General features: G+C 39.8%; 2 protein-coding genes across 4 annotated transcripts; both read left to right on the plus strand.

The window, feature by feature from the left end:
• Positions 1-384: 384 nt before the first annotated feature.
• LOC116250033 (indole-3-glycerol phosphate synthase, chloroplastic-like) lies at positions 385-6,576 on the plus strand. Its single transcript, XM_031623361.2, has 10 exons — positions 385-950; positions 1,641-1,895; positions 2,003-2,179; positions 2,960-3,034; positions 3,122-3,166; positions 3,248-3,412; positions 4,189-4,267; positions 5,338-5,420; positions 5,598-5,666; positions 6,399-6,576. The coding sequence occupies exons 1-10, from the start codon at positions 792-794 to the stop codon at positions 6,480-6,482; spliced, it is 1,191 nt and encodes a 396-aa protein (XP_031479221.1). The 5' UTR covers positions 385-791; the 3' UTR covers positions 6,483-6,576.
• A 210-nt stretch (positions 6,577-6,786) lies between these two features.
• On the plus strand, positions 6,787-14,321 carry LOC116250034 (uncharacterized). 3 transcript variants are annotated; one of them, XM_050076692.1, is made up of 6 exons: positions 6,787-8,462; positions 8,622-8,976; positions 10,475-11,178; positions 12,724-12,796; positions 13,139-13,396; positions 13,825-14,321. In XM_050076692.1, exons 2-5 carry the CDS (start codon positions 8,683-8,685, stop codon positions 13,337-13,339), a joined length of 1,272 nt encoding a protein of 423 aa, XP_049932649.1. In that variant the 5' UTR covers positions 6,787-8,462; positions 8,622-8,682; the 3' UTR covers positions 13,340-13,396; positions 13,825-14,321. The 3 variants fall into 3 exon arrangements, with proteins under 3 accessions (XP_049932649.1, XP_049932648.1, XP_031479222.1); XM_050076691.1 differs by lacking the exons at positions 6,787-8,462; positions 8,622-8,976 and adding an exon at positions 9,631-10,044; XM_031623362.2 differs by lacking the exons at positions 6,787-8,462; positions 8,622-8,976; positions 12,724-12,796; positions 13,825-14,321 and adding an exon at positions 9,631-10,044 and having other exon boundaries at positions 13,139-13,299.
• The last annotated feature ends 536 nt before the right edge of the window (positions 14,322-14,857 follow it).

Raw genomic sequence — 14,857 nt, forward strand, 5'->3', positions numbered from 1 at the left:
GGTTGGCTTAGCCGGTTACCACTTAATTGTGTAAATTACAACGTAAAATCGACAATTAGATGAGGAGTTCCAGTTGCTGGCAAAGTTTATAGTTAATAAAGCGCAACGAAGTCGGCATTTCGTAAAAGCTACAGGAAAGATATTGCCTGCATAACGTGAAAATGTGATTCCATTAGTTGCTATTTCAAGTGAAAATTTGTTATATCATTATAAACATAGTGCAGTAATAAGCGTTTCTATAGAAAAGTGGGAGAAGTTTTATGCTGGAAAAAAAAATGCTTCATAATGAGTTTCAATCCGTCTACTTAGAAGTTGTTCAAACACTTCGCCAATGAAAAATAACCTGCTCACACTAGAAATTTGAGGAAAATTATGCTCGTGTGTCGTTTCGGCAACGGCATCATGTCGCCATGGCGGAGTTGGAGTCAGAGGCAAAAGGGGCAATGGCGGTCTCAAAGTCTCAGCATGGCAGAAGATCGAGTTCCCGAATTCAACGTGCCTCACTTGCCACCGTAATCGCAGGGCTATTTAATGCCCCACCAATTGGGTCTCTCTCTCAGACATTTACACAACGTCAGCCTCTGCCACAAGGTGCCAAGGTGGAAAGTTCTATATCGGGGTTCTCTGCCTCCACAGTCCACACACACACACACACACACACACACAGCGAGAGAGAGAGAGAGAGAGAGAGAGAGAGAGAGAGAGAGAGAGAGAGAGAGAGATCGTTTTTTTTTTTCCTTTTCGCGAGTTAAGGATCGGTGCAAGGTAAGGCGGACTTTTGAAGCGGAGGAATGGAGGGGATAGCCGTGAAGCCTGGAACTGGTGTCCACCTCCGCATGGGGTCATTCCTTAAATCTACTGACTTCGTCGAGCAGACGAGGTTTCGCTTTGGAGGTCTGACAGGAACCCATTTCAGGAAGTTGTCTCTCTCGCATGTGCGGGCTCAACAGGTGAGAAGAAGAAAAGTAATGATTTCGTCGGTCACATATTGCTTTTTGAGTGTTTGGTTATTCTTTTGTTGTCTAGAATTTGTTCAGGTAGGTTAGGTAGGTGATTTTTCACGTTCTTGGTGGGCTTCCCTTCAAAGTGGGAACACTTCTTGCTAACTTATCTTTTACCTTTTTCCTGGTAGGATTGGTTATTTATGTGACAACTAGTTTGATGCATCTGGTGGTTATGGAAGCTTTCTAGGTAGCTTATTTTATCTATGGAATATTTTTCGAGACTTTAGGCATCCATCTGTATTTTTCGGCCGCTTAACTTTGAATTTTTGCAATTACCTTTTCTCTTTTGCTTTCGAAAACTTGTTCTTTCACATATCGATTTTGATTTTTAGTACACTTTTCCTGTTCATATTCTCCTTCTCTTCTTTTGCTTCCAAATGCCCTTCATACTGTTGTCTCATCCACGACGCCAACCTCATCTCTTATTTCGGATTGATTAAGGCAACTTAGATTAGTTTTGCGTGGGTTTAGGTTTTGCATTTTGAAGCTTCATCTTAGTGATGGGTCCTTGCTTGTTTAGTTGTAATACTTACAATATAAAGAGTTTTGTAGAAGTTAAATGGGTTCGTGTTATTAGTTATTCTCTCTGATAATTGTTTTGTTTCATTTCTTGTCTTCTTGCCATGAATTTTGCAGTCTAAGGAAGAGCATGCAACTCTCTCACCAGCTACTGTCCTTGAATTGACCCCTGCAGAACTAAAAGAGTGGCGTGAGAGTTGCGAGCAAGGTAATGTGTATACTAACCAGGGCATCAAAATAAGAAGACGTCGGCCGAACGGTCCTCTATCGCATGATGTGGGTCCTTCTCAGTTTCATTTGCACATCGAAGGAACCGCTCCTAGGAACATTCTGGAGGAAATTATCTGGCACAAGGACACAGAAGTTTCACTGGTATATATTTTAATTCTGTAATTTCCAGGTGAATTTTTTTATTTTCAGGTGAATTTTTGATTATGTGCTGCTGAATTATATTTACCATTTCATAATATTTCTTCCAGTTAAAGGAAAGCTTACCTTTGGACACTTTAAGAAAAGCACTGGAGAATGCGCCACCTGCTAGAGATTTTGTAGGAGCTCTCAGGGCATCCTATCTGCGGACAGGATTGCCAGCTTTGATAGCTGAAGTAAAGAAGGCATCTCCAAGCAGGGGAGTGCTTCGAGAGGATTTTAACCCGGTAAATTTATAATATTTTTCGTACGATCTTTTGAAGTGCCTCTATTATAACATGATTTTGAAACAGTTCCTATAAATCGCTTTATCATTTTGGGTTACTAGATATCGTGTTGTCAACTGGTACAGATAATTTGATCTTCGAAAACTACACTTGCTCCAGCTAAATCCAGGAGGAAGATATTTTGAAAATGAAACCCTGGTTGACTGAATTTTGTATGGTCCACCTTTACACTATTGGGCCTCACTTCAGGAACAGGCACAAATACCTCAATCCTGGGAATCATAAGTCGAGACGAAATTCAATTTAGTGATTTGGAATTTCACCATTTTTTGCAGCGTATCCATTAAAATTAATTTGTTGATATTCTCATGTTCTGTTGCGTGGGCATATGGTAGACCAATTAATTTCAGGTGCCTTTTCTGAATTTGGCTGTTCATGCTGGGTTAATTCCTTCTTGAATTGCTTGGGTCGTTAGCTAGAAATCTATTTATTTGTCTTGTTGCATTACTTTTTAGTTTTCCATTTTCGCTTTTCAGAATTTTTCTAGTTGAATTCTAAATTGGCTGGATGTCAGCAGCATCAGTGCATTCACGGCTTCTGCATTGATTGTACAAAATTATAGGAGATTCCTGTGTTGAGATCACATGTAGGATGCTGAATGCTCAACAGTTAGTCTATGATGTCATGTTGTTTGAAATTCATCTCCTTGCGAGGTAGATACTGTTCCCATGTGGAATAATGCTCATTTCCTTGATCTATTAATGGTGAATTTTTTTACAGGTTCAAATAGCCCAGGCCTATGAAGCAGGTGGTGCAGCATGTCTCAGTGTCCTGACAGATGAGAAGTATTTCCAGGTAAATGTGTTGAAAACTATTGTGCTGTGAATACTATTATTTAGTAAGTTGTTGAGCATTGACTGATATTGATTGCTCTTTCTGAAGGGAAGCTTTAATAATCTCGAGGCCGTGCGCAATGCTGGTATAAAGGTCTGTATTGTGTTCCTTTCTTCTTGTTGAATTTTATCTGTGCCTCAATTTCTGCATACTAACCTAATCAAGAACTGCCAGTGCCCCCTCCTCTGCAAAGAATTTATTATCGATGCTTGGCAAATTTATAATGCTCGAGCAAAAGGCGCAGATGCTGTTCTCTTGATTGCAGCTGTGTTGCATGATCTGGACATCAAATATATGGCTAAGATATGCAGGCTACTTGGCATGGTGGCATTAGTTGAGGTTTGTATAATTATGTAGATCAATGTTGTAAAAAGTGTATCGTAAGTTGTATCGGTCTGGCTTTAAGATACGCATTATCGTAAAATATCGTAACGTATCGTAATTGTATCGTATTAAAAAAAAATTAATCAGAAAAAATAGAAAAAAAATAGTAAAAATTAATGTATTGTAACTGTATCGTACGATACAGTGCCTGTATCATAACTATAAAATATAGGTGGTGTATCATATTGCATTTTTGAAACGCGACGATACATATCGTACGATATGGCCCCGTATCGTATGATACATACAACACTTATTTAGATTGAGTTCCTTATAAAAGGGCACATTTGTTTAGGATGCTCTGTAGTGTTTGGTTTTTCAGGAATTGGCTGTGATTGAAACTAAGTTGACTTGCAATCAATAGGTTCATGAAAACAGCCAATTCTGTTGTTTTCTTTTGCTAGGGTTGAGTTTTGTGTGATAGTTAACTAGTTTTGTCTGACTTTGTTGGTGACTTTCTTTAGTTTATTAAAAACCTTATTTCCAGACTAAATGCTTGTAGATATAGGTGCCTACTTATGGTTACGGGCATAATCCTTTTGTCTTTCACCTTGTTTTTTTGTTTATTGCTGCATATTTTTGTTTTATTAGTTGGAAAAGTTCTTTGCTAAATTGTTGCTCATTTATGTCCGTTATATTTTAATTCATTGTTGTGATGACTATGGTTCAATATTATATATGCCTTTGCTTTGTCAGCCATTTTCTAACATCTTGCTTTTCTTTTTCTTTAGGTGCATGATGAAAGGGAAATGGACCGTGTCTTAGGAATAGATGGGATCAAACTCGTTGGAATCAATAATCGGGATCTTGGTATTTGCATCTACTTCTTCTTAAAAGAAAAATAAGCTGCATGTGTGGTTCAAATGTCAGCGGTGTTCAGGATCCTTCAAGAAACACATTTTTTAAATATTAAAAGTTGATGTAATTTGGAAAAGAAAAATCTAAATGACTCTGAATGTGAATAAGCCTAAAATTCTGAAAGGGATGCATAGGTGAAGCTTTGATTTATATCTTAGTGTCAAAATTCAGAGTCATCCTTGCATAATTAGCTTTGTATTTTATAATTCCTTGAACTTCTGATGGGACTGTAAGAAATCAACAATACATTATGTTAATCAGTGATTCAGTAATGACTAGAGTTTGTGATGCACAATTGTACATACTGTGACCTATTGTCCTTCCTGATGTTGATCAAAACTAGAAAATTGATCAATTTGCCTCAAGGGGAGATCCAGCAATGCAACTGCTAAGTTTTGGATGGAAGCTTAAAGGGCCTGATCAAAGTGTTGTATATAAGACCTATAATGGTTAATCTTGGCCTTCAGTTCATTGCACGTGACTTATTTTAGTACCATGGCCAGAGCTTAAACTTCTGGAAGTGGATATCTTTCTTCCTATCAGAGTGATTTCACCTGTGGTCGTGACTTCCTTGGGACTTCCACTGCAAACTAATGATCTCACCAGGATATTGTGACGTCCTTTACATGGCGCTAGGATATGTTATTGTGTCCTCTCTGCTGATGGTCCTGAAGCCCTCTATTAGGGAAAGTCGATGTTTTACTACATTGGAGGAGCAGAGTGTCATAATAGCATTTTGTGACTGAGTTTGGGTTGAAGCTGGTATTTACATGATCTATAGCGTCTTTGTGCATTTCCCCTTCAGCTTTTAGTCATTTTAGCCACTAAAATGTTAATCCTCCATTGCTATGTGATATTACTGTTGGTGATAGCAAACTCAATCGTTTCATAATTTCATTAGAATACTTATGCACACTTTTATATCCTTTGACTGTTGTGGGCTGCTATATGCCTTTGGTTATGCGACTTTCTAAAGAAATTCTAGCTTATCGGGACCATCCATCTTATTCCTTTCTGAGCAGAAACCTTTGACGTTGATATCAGTAATACAAGGAGGCTCCTAGAGGGAGAACGTGGTGAAGTCATTCGCAAGAGGGATATAATTGTCAGTTCCTCCACTCCATTTTGTTTAGTTAAATTTGGCTGGTTTATTCACGTACATGTACATGATATACATGTGCTATGTATATGCCTTGCAATAATCTTTCATGGATATGACAGAAAAATTGGTTTATGAAGAAATGAGGCCAACTTGTTGATGTGTTCTCTGCTCATCCTGCAGGTTGTTGGGGAGTCTGGGCTGTTTACCCCTGATGATATTGCATATGTGCAGAATGCTGGAGTAAAAGCGGTATCTCTGAATTTTTTTAGCCCATATTTCTTGACCAATTTCTGGAAAAAAAGCTGCTTTAAGCTAAGAGAGCTACAATATTAGAGGCGGTTAGCTTGTTTCTCCTATAATAGTTATGAACAACAGCTAACGGACTTGGCTAAATCAAGACCTTTTGATTTGATTAGCCATGTAGACTGCACTGAATTTCTAGGTTTCATGACTTACTGTAATGGACTTTCCCGAAGTCCATAAGAATGCTTATCTTTGGTGGGTATTGTTTGATTGGATTAGCCATGTAGATTGCAGTGAATTTCTAGGTTTCAAGACTTACTGTAATGGACCTTCCCGAAGTCCATAAGAATGCTTATCTTTGGTGGGTCTTTCATCTAGACCATGTCAGACACAAGTATGAAAGAAGCAGATTTAACCTGACATTTTAATTTTTTTCCTCATCGAGGCTTAGCAAAAGCATGAGTGCCTTGTTTCTGAACAGCACTTAGCAACCTAAGTAATACTACTTTGGATACGGGAACAGAGGAATCCAACTGCTGGACAAGTTGGACGTGGTTTGCATATTTAGCCCAATAAGTGCTCATATTCTTAAGAGCATTTTCACCTTTGCACCTATCTGCATCTACCTATGTTCAAGAGATGCCATGTCCAATTTCAGTTGATTGCATACTCTGCGTGGCTGTGATTAACTGCATAAATAGTGGAATAGTGAAAATAACATGTATTCTGCACTTGCAGGTTCTGGTTGGGGAATCAATCGTGAAGCAGGCTGATCCAACCAAAGGAATTACAGGCCTCTTTGGCAAAGATATCTCTCTTTGATCTTGGTTATGGTCTTATGGTTATCCATTATAACAGGTCCTTAGTTGCATCATGAAATAGATCAATGACAAATCAATAAAATTCTGTTGGCTTATGTCCTAGAACCAAAATATCCAGTTTTATGGTTAAATTTGCAATCAATTGTCCTAAAATGAGTACGATACAGTCAGTTCCTGTTCTGGAAACAACCAATTAGAGGTCATGTCATTTGGGTGGATAGTTTTACTCTTCGGTCAAGCATCTAATTTCAAATAGAGGTTTCGTTTCAACTTTCATGAATCTCTTAGCATGGGCCGCACGTTTAATGTTTACTATCGTATACAGTTCTTAAGTTGGTGTTTTTCAGATGGGAAATAGTGCTTTCGATTTTTTTTTTTTTTAAGTGTTTAAAACCTTGCACCTTAGCTGAGGCCTTGACGTGAGTAGTGTTTAAGAACATCGGTCAGTGTTATTGTGGCTTATATCCAAGTGAAGCTATGAGCGAAGACCTGTATGTAGCTAGAAGTTCCCTGTACTTCTATGATACACATGAACACCCTTAATTCTTGAAGGAATGAAAAAGTCTGGCTCATATTGGAATATCTTAACTCTGGCTGCTTTAACTACTGTATGCATCACGAGAAATAGGCGGTTGGATGAAAATTGTTGAAATTTGAAATATTTACTTGTAGTTAAGTTATTTTCCTAATCTTTTCATACATCTATACTTTTCTTATTTGGTGAGAGAGAGAGAGAGAGAGAGAGAGAGAGAGAGAGATTGTCTTCCGTACTTTTAGAAAAAACTAACCAGCAAGAGTTACATTTCAAGGCGGTTTTGTCCCCAAAACGAGTCCATGGCGTTGCTCTCATCTGTGAAGAAAGAAGAAAAGAAACTGATACTCGCACCCAAGTAGCTACAGACACATCCATTCATACTAATAATAAAGGGTTATCAAATGGTTTTCCCATGAGGAGCTACAAGACTTTTTTTTTTCATTGTTGACCCTCATAGACCCTTTTCTTCAAGACGTAGCAGAAAGGAAAGACCGGTTGTCCTAAAAAAATCTCTAAGATGGACTACTTTGCAATGAAGATGGATGTAAATGAGGCATCCTCTTGGAAAAAAAAGGCACTAAAAATTCATTGGTCTCTCTCTTTGTACTAGAATCTTGCGTTCGCACTTCCGCCAAACCTGCTCGCTCCACCTTTGTTTAATCTCTGCTCATTTCTGTAAATCAGTTGAGCTTAAATGAACTGATCTGATGCAGCTTATTCGACCACAAAATTAGACTCTACCTTCCAATTGAGAAGTTACACACTATTTGGAAACGGAAGCAAACACAATTCAAATCACCACCTTATTGGGTGGTGGGCCTAAATATTTTTAAGTTGAAGAAAGCTACTAAAAAGCATAGAATGAAGTACAGTCGGGTGGATGAGACCAGCGTTAGATTCATAAAGTCAATGAACATGATCTTATAGAAGGCTATTATATATAGATACTCAATGTTATTAGACCTGAATATAAACCCTGATCGACTTTGAAGGAGATATTCTAGGACCGGTAAGTTTTCAGAGTAGCTATTTTACATCGATTGCTGCTAACTTTCTCTAAGAAGTTGACTCACAAACGTGTGCCTGTTTTCGGAATAGAGGTTAAAACATAGGCACTAGATTTAAATATTACTAATTGGTTTCATTTAATGAATATAAATAAACCAGAACAAGAAATACGCAATAATAGGGTGAAACGACATTTGCCATTTTGAGAAAAGAGAGGGAAGAAAGTGGGGCTCCTCTCTCTGACTCTCTCCCTCTCTAGGGTTTCATGGCGGGAGTGCGAGGGTTTTGCCTGTAGGGTCTCCATGGCATCCCTCGTCCTTAGCTCAAACACATTCTGATGACCATTTTTCTGCACCCCCTTCTTGGATTCTATCTCAGAGAACAAGATGGTGGTTCTCTTTCCGCTTGAAATGGAAGGATACATTCTCTCGTGTTGAGGTACATCGCGTCCTCCATTAAAATAATACGTCGTTTCGTTCCCAGATGTTAGCAATGCCATCACGCTGTGATGAACAATGTGTCGTCGTCGTCGTCGTCGTTGTACTTGTATGACCTTATACAACATACTAAAGCAAGTCATCCTCGTTCTCTTCTCAGAATGGCGGTCTGAAAAGCGAAAGAGGGAGACGTTTCCGGCGAGCTTTCGGCTGAAGACGCCATGACGGTCGACTACAGAGCATGGGACGACGCGTGGTACGACGTGGAGCTGCACATGCAGGGGGAGGTGCTCACCGTCGAGTTCTGCAACCTGGAGCCCCCTGTGCGCGAGAGGTTCACTTCCTCGATGTTCCGGGATGATGCCGATGTGGAGTTGTTCCGGAAGAAGTTCAGGAGAAACTCCAGTCAGTTGCAGGATGGGGAGTGCCACAGAGTCCGCGAGGGGATGATGGTCTGCGGTTCGCTCTCCTCCACAGAGGGCGACCTCAGGTTCTATGATGCTAAAGTTCTTGAGGTGAAGAGCTTGCAGTGTTTTTCTTACAGACTTTTCTCTGTTCTCTTTGTTTCGTGTTATGGTCTCTAGCTTCCGCACAAGGAGAAGCTTCTAATGAACAATTCATTCACGAATCACGAGCTGCAATATACTGTTGTTTGTTCAGTAAACATCTTTCCTCCAGAAACTTCTTCTTTGCAATGTCTATTTTGGAGATATTTGTTCTGTCTAATCAACCAATGAAAAAATTCTTAAAATATTTTAACATTTGGGGAATGAAGCTGAAGCTAGTGTTTAATCTCTTTTCGTGTAAAGGCCATGCCTTTCGTGAAAGTGAAATTCTTGAGAATTGAAAACGGCGAGGTTTACTTGGTATTCTCTTTGTTTTGCGGGGAACTTTGTTTCAATCTTTTATTTGACAAAAGAAGCGGCAGTTATTTAAAAAAGTTGTGTCCCTTCGCTAGAATTATACGGAAATTCCGGTGTCGGAGAAGAAAATGTCTCTGCTTTTAACTGACTGTCCGCCGTCATTGTGGAAATGACGCAAGTGCCCCTCAGCGTTTGGTTCTCGCGAATAAGCGTATCTTGTTGGGTGTGGGACCGTGGCAGTGTTGTTCGTATTCAAAAAGGGGGTGGCATTTTCGAATCACGGCAAAATGAAAGGAGGATCCCGCGTCCATCACCCGGTAACCACCGATTGTCCCGAGCCAGCGGCGGTTCCCGCGCTCTGGCGAGATGGCCGTCGGAGAACGAAAGGGAACGCCGTATTCCGTGGAGTTCGCCGGTGAGATCGCGCCGGCGATCGAGTACCAATCCCCGGAGGATGACGCCTGGTATTCTGTTCGTCTGCGCCTGGACGGGGAGTCGCTCATTGTGAGCTACGTCGAGTTCCCGAACGAAACGGTCGAGCGGGCGGCCGGTTCGTTTCAGGACTCCGGAGAACTGGACGCATTCCTGGAGACGTTCCGGCTGACGTCCGAGCAGCTTCAGGACGGACAGTGCCGAAAAGCCTTCGAGGGGGTGAGCGTGTGCGCCGCGCACAGAGTTGGAGAGGACGACGTTCGATTCTACGATGCTGTCATTGAGGCGGTAGGTACAGAGAGTGGGGGTACCAGGGTTACGCTTTTTGGCTAATTGTTGGTGGTTTATGTTCCTCTTTCCTGTTTCTGGGGATCTTGGACTGTGAATCAATGGAAAAGAAGATTGATGATTTAGAAGATACTGAATCTTGGACTGGATGGTTTCGTTGTTCTTATCTTTGAGAGTTTTAAGTGTAATGAATCCCTGTCGGTTAGAACTTAGACGGTTACTGGGAAGAAGACAAAGGAGAATTATGTCGCTATGGTTCACAATATTCTTGGTGATGGCTCATTTTAAGTATGAATTCTTGATAGGGATGGGATCTCTGTACAGTCGTGGTGGAAATAGCATTCGTTGTTTCTGCTACTTGTTGATCAACTAGAGAATGAATGTCTCGCTAATGTTTTGTGCGGATCTTAGTTGGTGCTTTTTTATGCAGGTATTTCCTGCTGAACACAAGGTTGTTGACGGAGAAGAAGAATGCCTATGCAAGTTTGTGTTACTTTGGCTACATGGTCCTAATGCTGGTTCCACAACTTGTACCGAAATTGCAAATATTTGCCTGTTACGGCATGGCAATGCTCAAATTCATCCGCTGTTGGATGCCTTTGTGAATATTTCTAGAAAGAAGATCAACCAAAGGTTGCAGTCACATGCCAGCTCTGGAGTTGGGTTTTCTGGTGGCAGTGTTGGTTCACATGCATCTCTTCCTGCTGTAGTTGGCCAAGAGTTGGTTTGTAAGAGCCTTTCACTTTCCAGTTCAAAGTTTCGTCATTCAACAAGTTGTAAGGATAGTGGCATCACTTTGACTAGAAAAGATGGTAGCAGCTGTCGGGGTTCACAGGAGATAGTGGGGGGTGTTAATGTTGGAAGTGAAGCAGAAAATATAGTCGGTAGACCTGAAATAGCGACTAAGTGGCATTATTTCATAATCAACAATTTGGACCCAGAATTGTCACCAGCAGATATAGTGAATTTCATTTATCATCATACGTCTATCCTGTGCAATGTGTTCTTCGGACCCAAGCTGTCAACTGAATATTGTTCTAGAGGAATTGTCTTTCTAGAAGGCGAAGAAAATCTTGGGAAGCTATCAAGCTTTCTGGAGGACCCATGTCAACTTATCACGTCTTCTACTGGCAGGTAATTTCCCGTAGGAGGATATTTGTTTCCTTGTTTAGTCCATAAGTTATATATATGGTTATATTCATTAACATTTTTTCAAAATATCACCAGGGAACATCAGTTTTAGAGTCTGGACAGTAATGCAAATTTGTGGACAAGCTATGTAAAGAAGTTTCTTTAATCCATGGCACATGCATATTTTTGAGGCACGAAATTTAGTATCCTAATGTTGCATTCTCCAATCATAGATGTTTGATGCAATGAAGCTTAAATTGGACAATATTGGATTTGTTTAGTTGACACTTGATGTGTAATTAAGAAAAACTTGAAATAAGTCCATTTTGGAAAGAGAAGTAGCGCTTGCTTGGTCTTAAAGGTAAGAGAATTCAGAGAATGTGTTAATGACAGAAAGGAACTGAAGTTCATGACTCCGAGCCCATGCTTGTTCACGTATATTGACAAGTTGTATAAGTGATTAATTTGTTCAACACTTGAAACTTGTTCACTATTTTTTTTTGTCAGCATTATCAATTTCCAGAATTATGTTTTCCAGCAATGGTATTTGATCTCTTTTGATATTCAAAGGGAATGCATTGATGATTGAACACAAGGACCAACTACTTAATGTGTTGGAAGTATTTCATGATTAGTGCCTTGGATGGTCAGCTACCGACTACATGTGGCTTGAAATGCCTTCTTTGGACATGTGATTCATGCTGTTATGTTTTTCATGTCTTGAAATGACCAATTTTTGTTCTATTGTGCTGAAGGTTAAGGATGAGAATATCTAGCTGATCAAATTGGCCCTTGATATGCTCAGTTGACAAACCTTCATCTCTTTTCTCCATAAACTTGAATGGGAAATTCCTAGTGGATTCGCTATTGGATATGACGGCATCTGAAACTTGAGTGGATTTGATTAAGACCAAGGAAGCCTTCCTAACAAATAGACCGTGCTTTTCTGATGTCAATTAGAGATGCTTAGTAATGCTGCCTGCGTATGTGAAAGGGCCTTTAAGAAGGAGAAAATAGTATAAATTGGGAAATGTGGAATCCTTTTGGAAAATAGTGGTGAAAAAATCTTTTGCTTTTGTTGCATGGGTTGGAGTAAAGAAAGATGCATCAGGAGAAGAGATTTTCTTAGTGATGAGTAATGGGGTGTTTCAAGAAGATATTCTTAGAGGTTTATGTAAGATATGGAGGACTGACAACATGAAATGACAAATATTTGGGGCCAGTGTGGGATTTCTGCATTAGTTGACAAACTTTCATCTCCTTGGTCATGGCTCTTCTCGTGCTGCTTCATAGTGCAATGTAATTAATGAGATCAGAGAAATTCAGTGTGACATCGTAGGTTGATTTGATAATTGAGGGTCATATTTCTTGAACAAGAATTCTCGTCCCTCCGCATAATTAAGCTTTTCTGAGTCTTGTAGTTTGTTGGTTAACGATTAGCTTGTTTAGTATTGTTGTTAATATTTGCATTTTTCTAAATGAATTATCATTTTGAACCTCTTACAAGATCCCCGTTCATAAGCATCATTGTGTTGATTCCTTTTGCAGACCATGGTTAATAGCAGAGCATGGTTCTGGTACATTGGATATGATCTATGGTTCCCTAGGGCTAAATTTGACGGTGAGATCTTGTTTGCTGCCTGTATGGTGACTGAAATTTGTTTCATGCTCTTGAGTCTTAACTTTGATGCTTTCTGTTATAGTTGACATGTCCTTCGACGATAGCAGTTGTACTTAGATTTTTGTTAAGAATTTGAACACACCTTTTTGTAATAAATGATCTTGAGAATTTCTTGTTCCTTATCCCAGTAAAAAAATGCTGATGCAAACTGTAGTTATTATTGTTTCTTGGATGTTCAAATTTTGGTCTCTTGAGTTGTGAAAGGGTGCTACCCCTTTTCCCCTTTTAGTAAGGGCAACGAGAAAACAGTCCAGTACCATTGATTCACTTCTGTTAATGTAGTGCTTTCAGGAGATAAACACTGAGCAACAAAGGAGATATCTTCCTGAAAATTTAAAGATAGTACATGAAGGAACTTCTGAATATGCAGTGGGTTTGCAACAAAAGCAGCTTTGGATTGAGTTTCAGCATCAATTTGAAGATCTTTATAAGAATTTACAGGAGCGCTTGTGCAGTATTTCAACCCGTAGAGGTTTAATATGAAGGGAAAGTATTATACAAAATCAGCACCAGTCTTTTATTGGCTATGGACATGTACAGGTATTATCTTTGGTGTACTTGATTGAACAATTTGCATATTTGCATGCTTCATTGGCACACATGCAGTTTCTAGAAGCTTCTTGAGACCTCAAAAGGCCACAACAGAAGGCCAAACTGCATATTTATTTCAAATGTTCGATTGTTTATGGAATCACTAATCTGAAGAGGTCTCTTAGATAAGGTTATGTCCTCCAAGATGCAAAACTGACTTTGACATTGTGTGTTGAGGTGGGAAGGAATGTGCATGCATAAATTTTTAAGGATCCTATGTTTTTGTCATGGTCCACGACTCCATAGAATTCATATATTTTCTGCCAGAAGAATTCAGAGTTCAGCAACAATGCACGTTTGTATCTATATTTTTAAGCCACTTTGTCTGTTGCTTCTGTTGTTTCTTACCTGCTTTGTACTTCCTGGATGTCTTGCAGTGAACACTTAATCACGTGCGTTTTTGTGTCCAAGTTGAGCTTGCATAGATGGTACTCCTGCTTTTTTCTGGTTGGTCTTCTGCAGCACTTCAGCTCCATTTTGGCTTGTACATGTAGTTCATAACATAGACAGAGAGTTGAACGAAGGCGACACTACTCGTCCCGGCAATTTTTGGAAGAGGCTTGGAACCAACAGCTGCGGGCGTTGAATACCTGATGGTATACAAAAAATATGTAGATAGATACAATGAACTTTGCTTGAACCCACTCCTCTGATGCAGCCAACTGATATAAGAACACTCCAACACTCAAGTCTTGGTTTCTCAGATGCCCTTGTCACAGTTGTGACCTGCCTACTGAAAATTTTCCAATGATTTTCCTTTTTATTCTTTCGCTACAAGGCTGGTGCTCATATTTGAGGGTAATTTCGGATACCTGTCAAATCTTGAACGGGTTCATTTGAGTAGGTAGGTTCTTACATCTCGTGCCCTTATTATCCTTGAACCCCTTGCATGTTTTCTTGGTGGTCTTGATGTAAAGTAGTTTCTAGTTGGGCATGCATGATCTTTATCTTTATATTATAGTGAACTATTTGACAAGGTACATCTGATTAAGAGTAAGTAACTGAGGCCGTTTTCATGAAAGTTCTCAGTAGCTTCACCTCCTTTTAATTTGTTGGGGTTGTGCGTTCGAGGAAGGATCCAGTAAAAAGCGGGTATTATAATTAGTCCTTGGAATTGGGCTTTCCCTCGTCAAGGATGAGAACCCATCGGCTATTGGTTCGGATTTAACATTTATTCAACCTGACCTGACCCAATAGGGTGTTCACGTTCAGACCCAAGCTCGGACTTGAACTTCCAAAATGGATCCACATAACATCGGGTCAGATCCTTGCCGGAATCGAGACGGATTTCAGCTTGGATCACAAAAGCGACAAAACCACATTTTACTCTCGAAGTCATTACTATCTAGATCTAATTTCCTTTCCTGGACCCAATAAGGCTGATCTGAACTCGGTTGGTGATCAACCCCA

The sequence above is a fragment of the Nymphaea colorata genome, chromosome 3, assembly GCF_008831285.2.
Source record: "Nymphaea colorata isolate Beijing-Zhang1983 chromosome 3, ASM883128v2, whole genome shotgun sequence".
Lineage (NCBI taxonomy): Eukaryota > Viridiplantae > Streptophyta > Magnoliopsida > Nymphaeales > Nymphaeaceae > Nymphaea > Nymphaea colorata.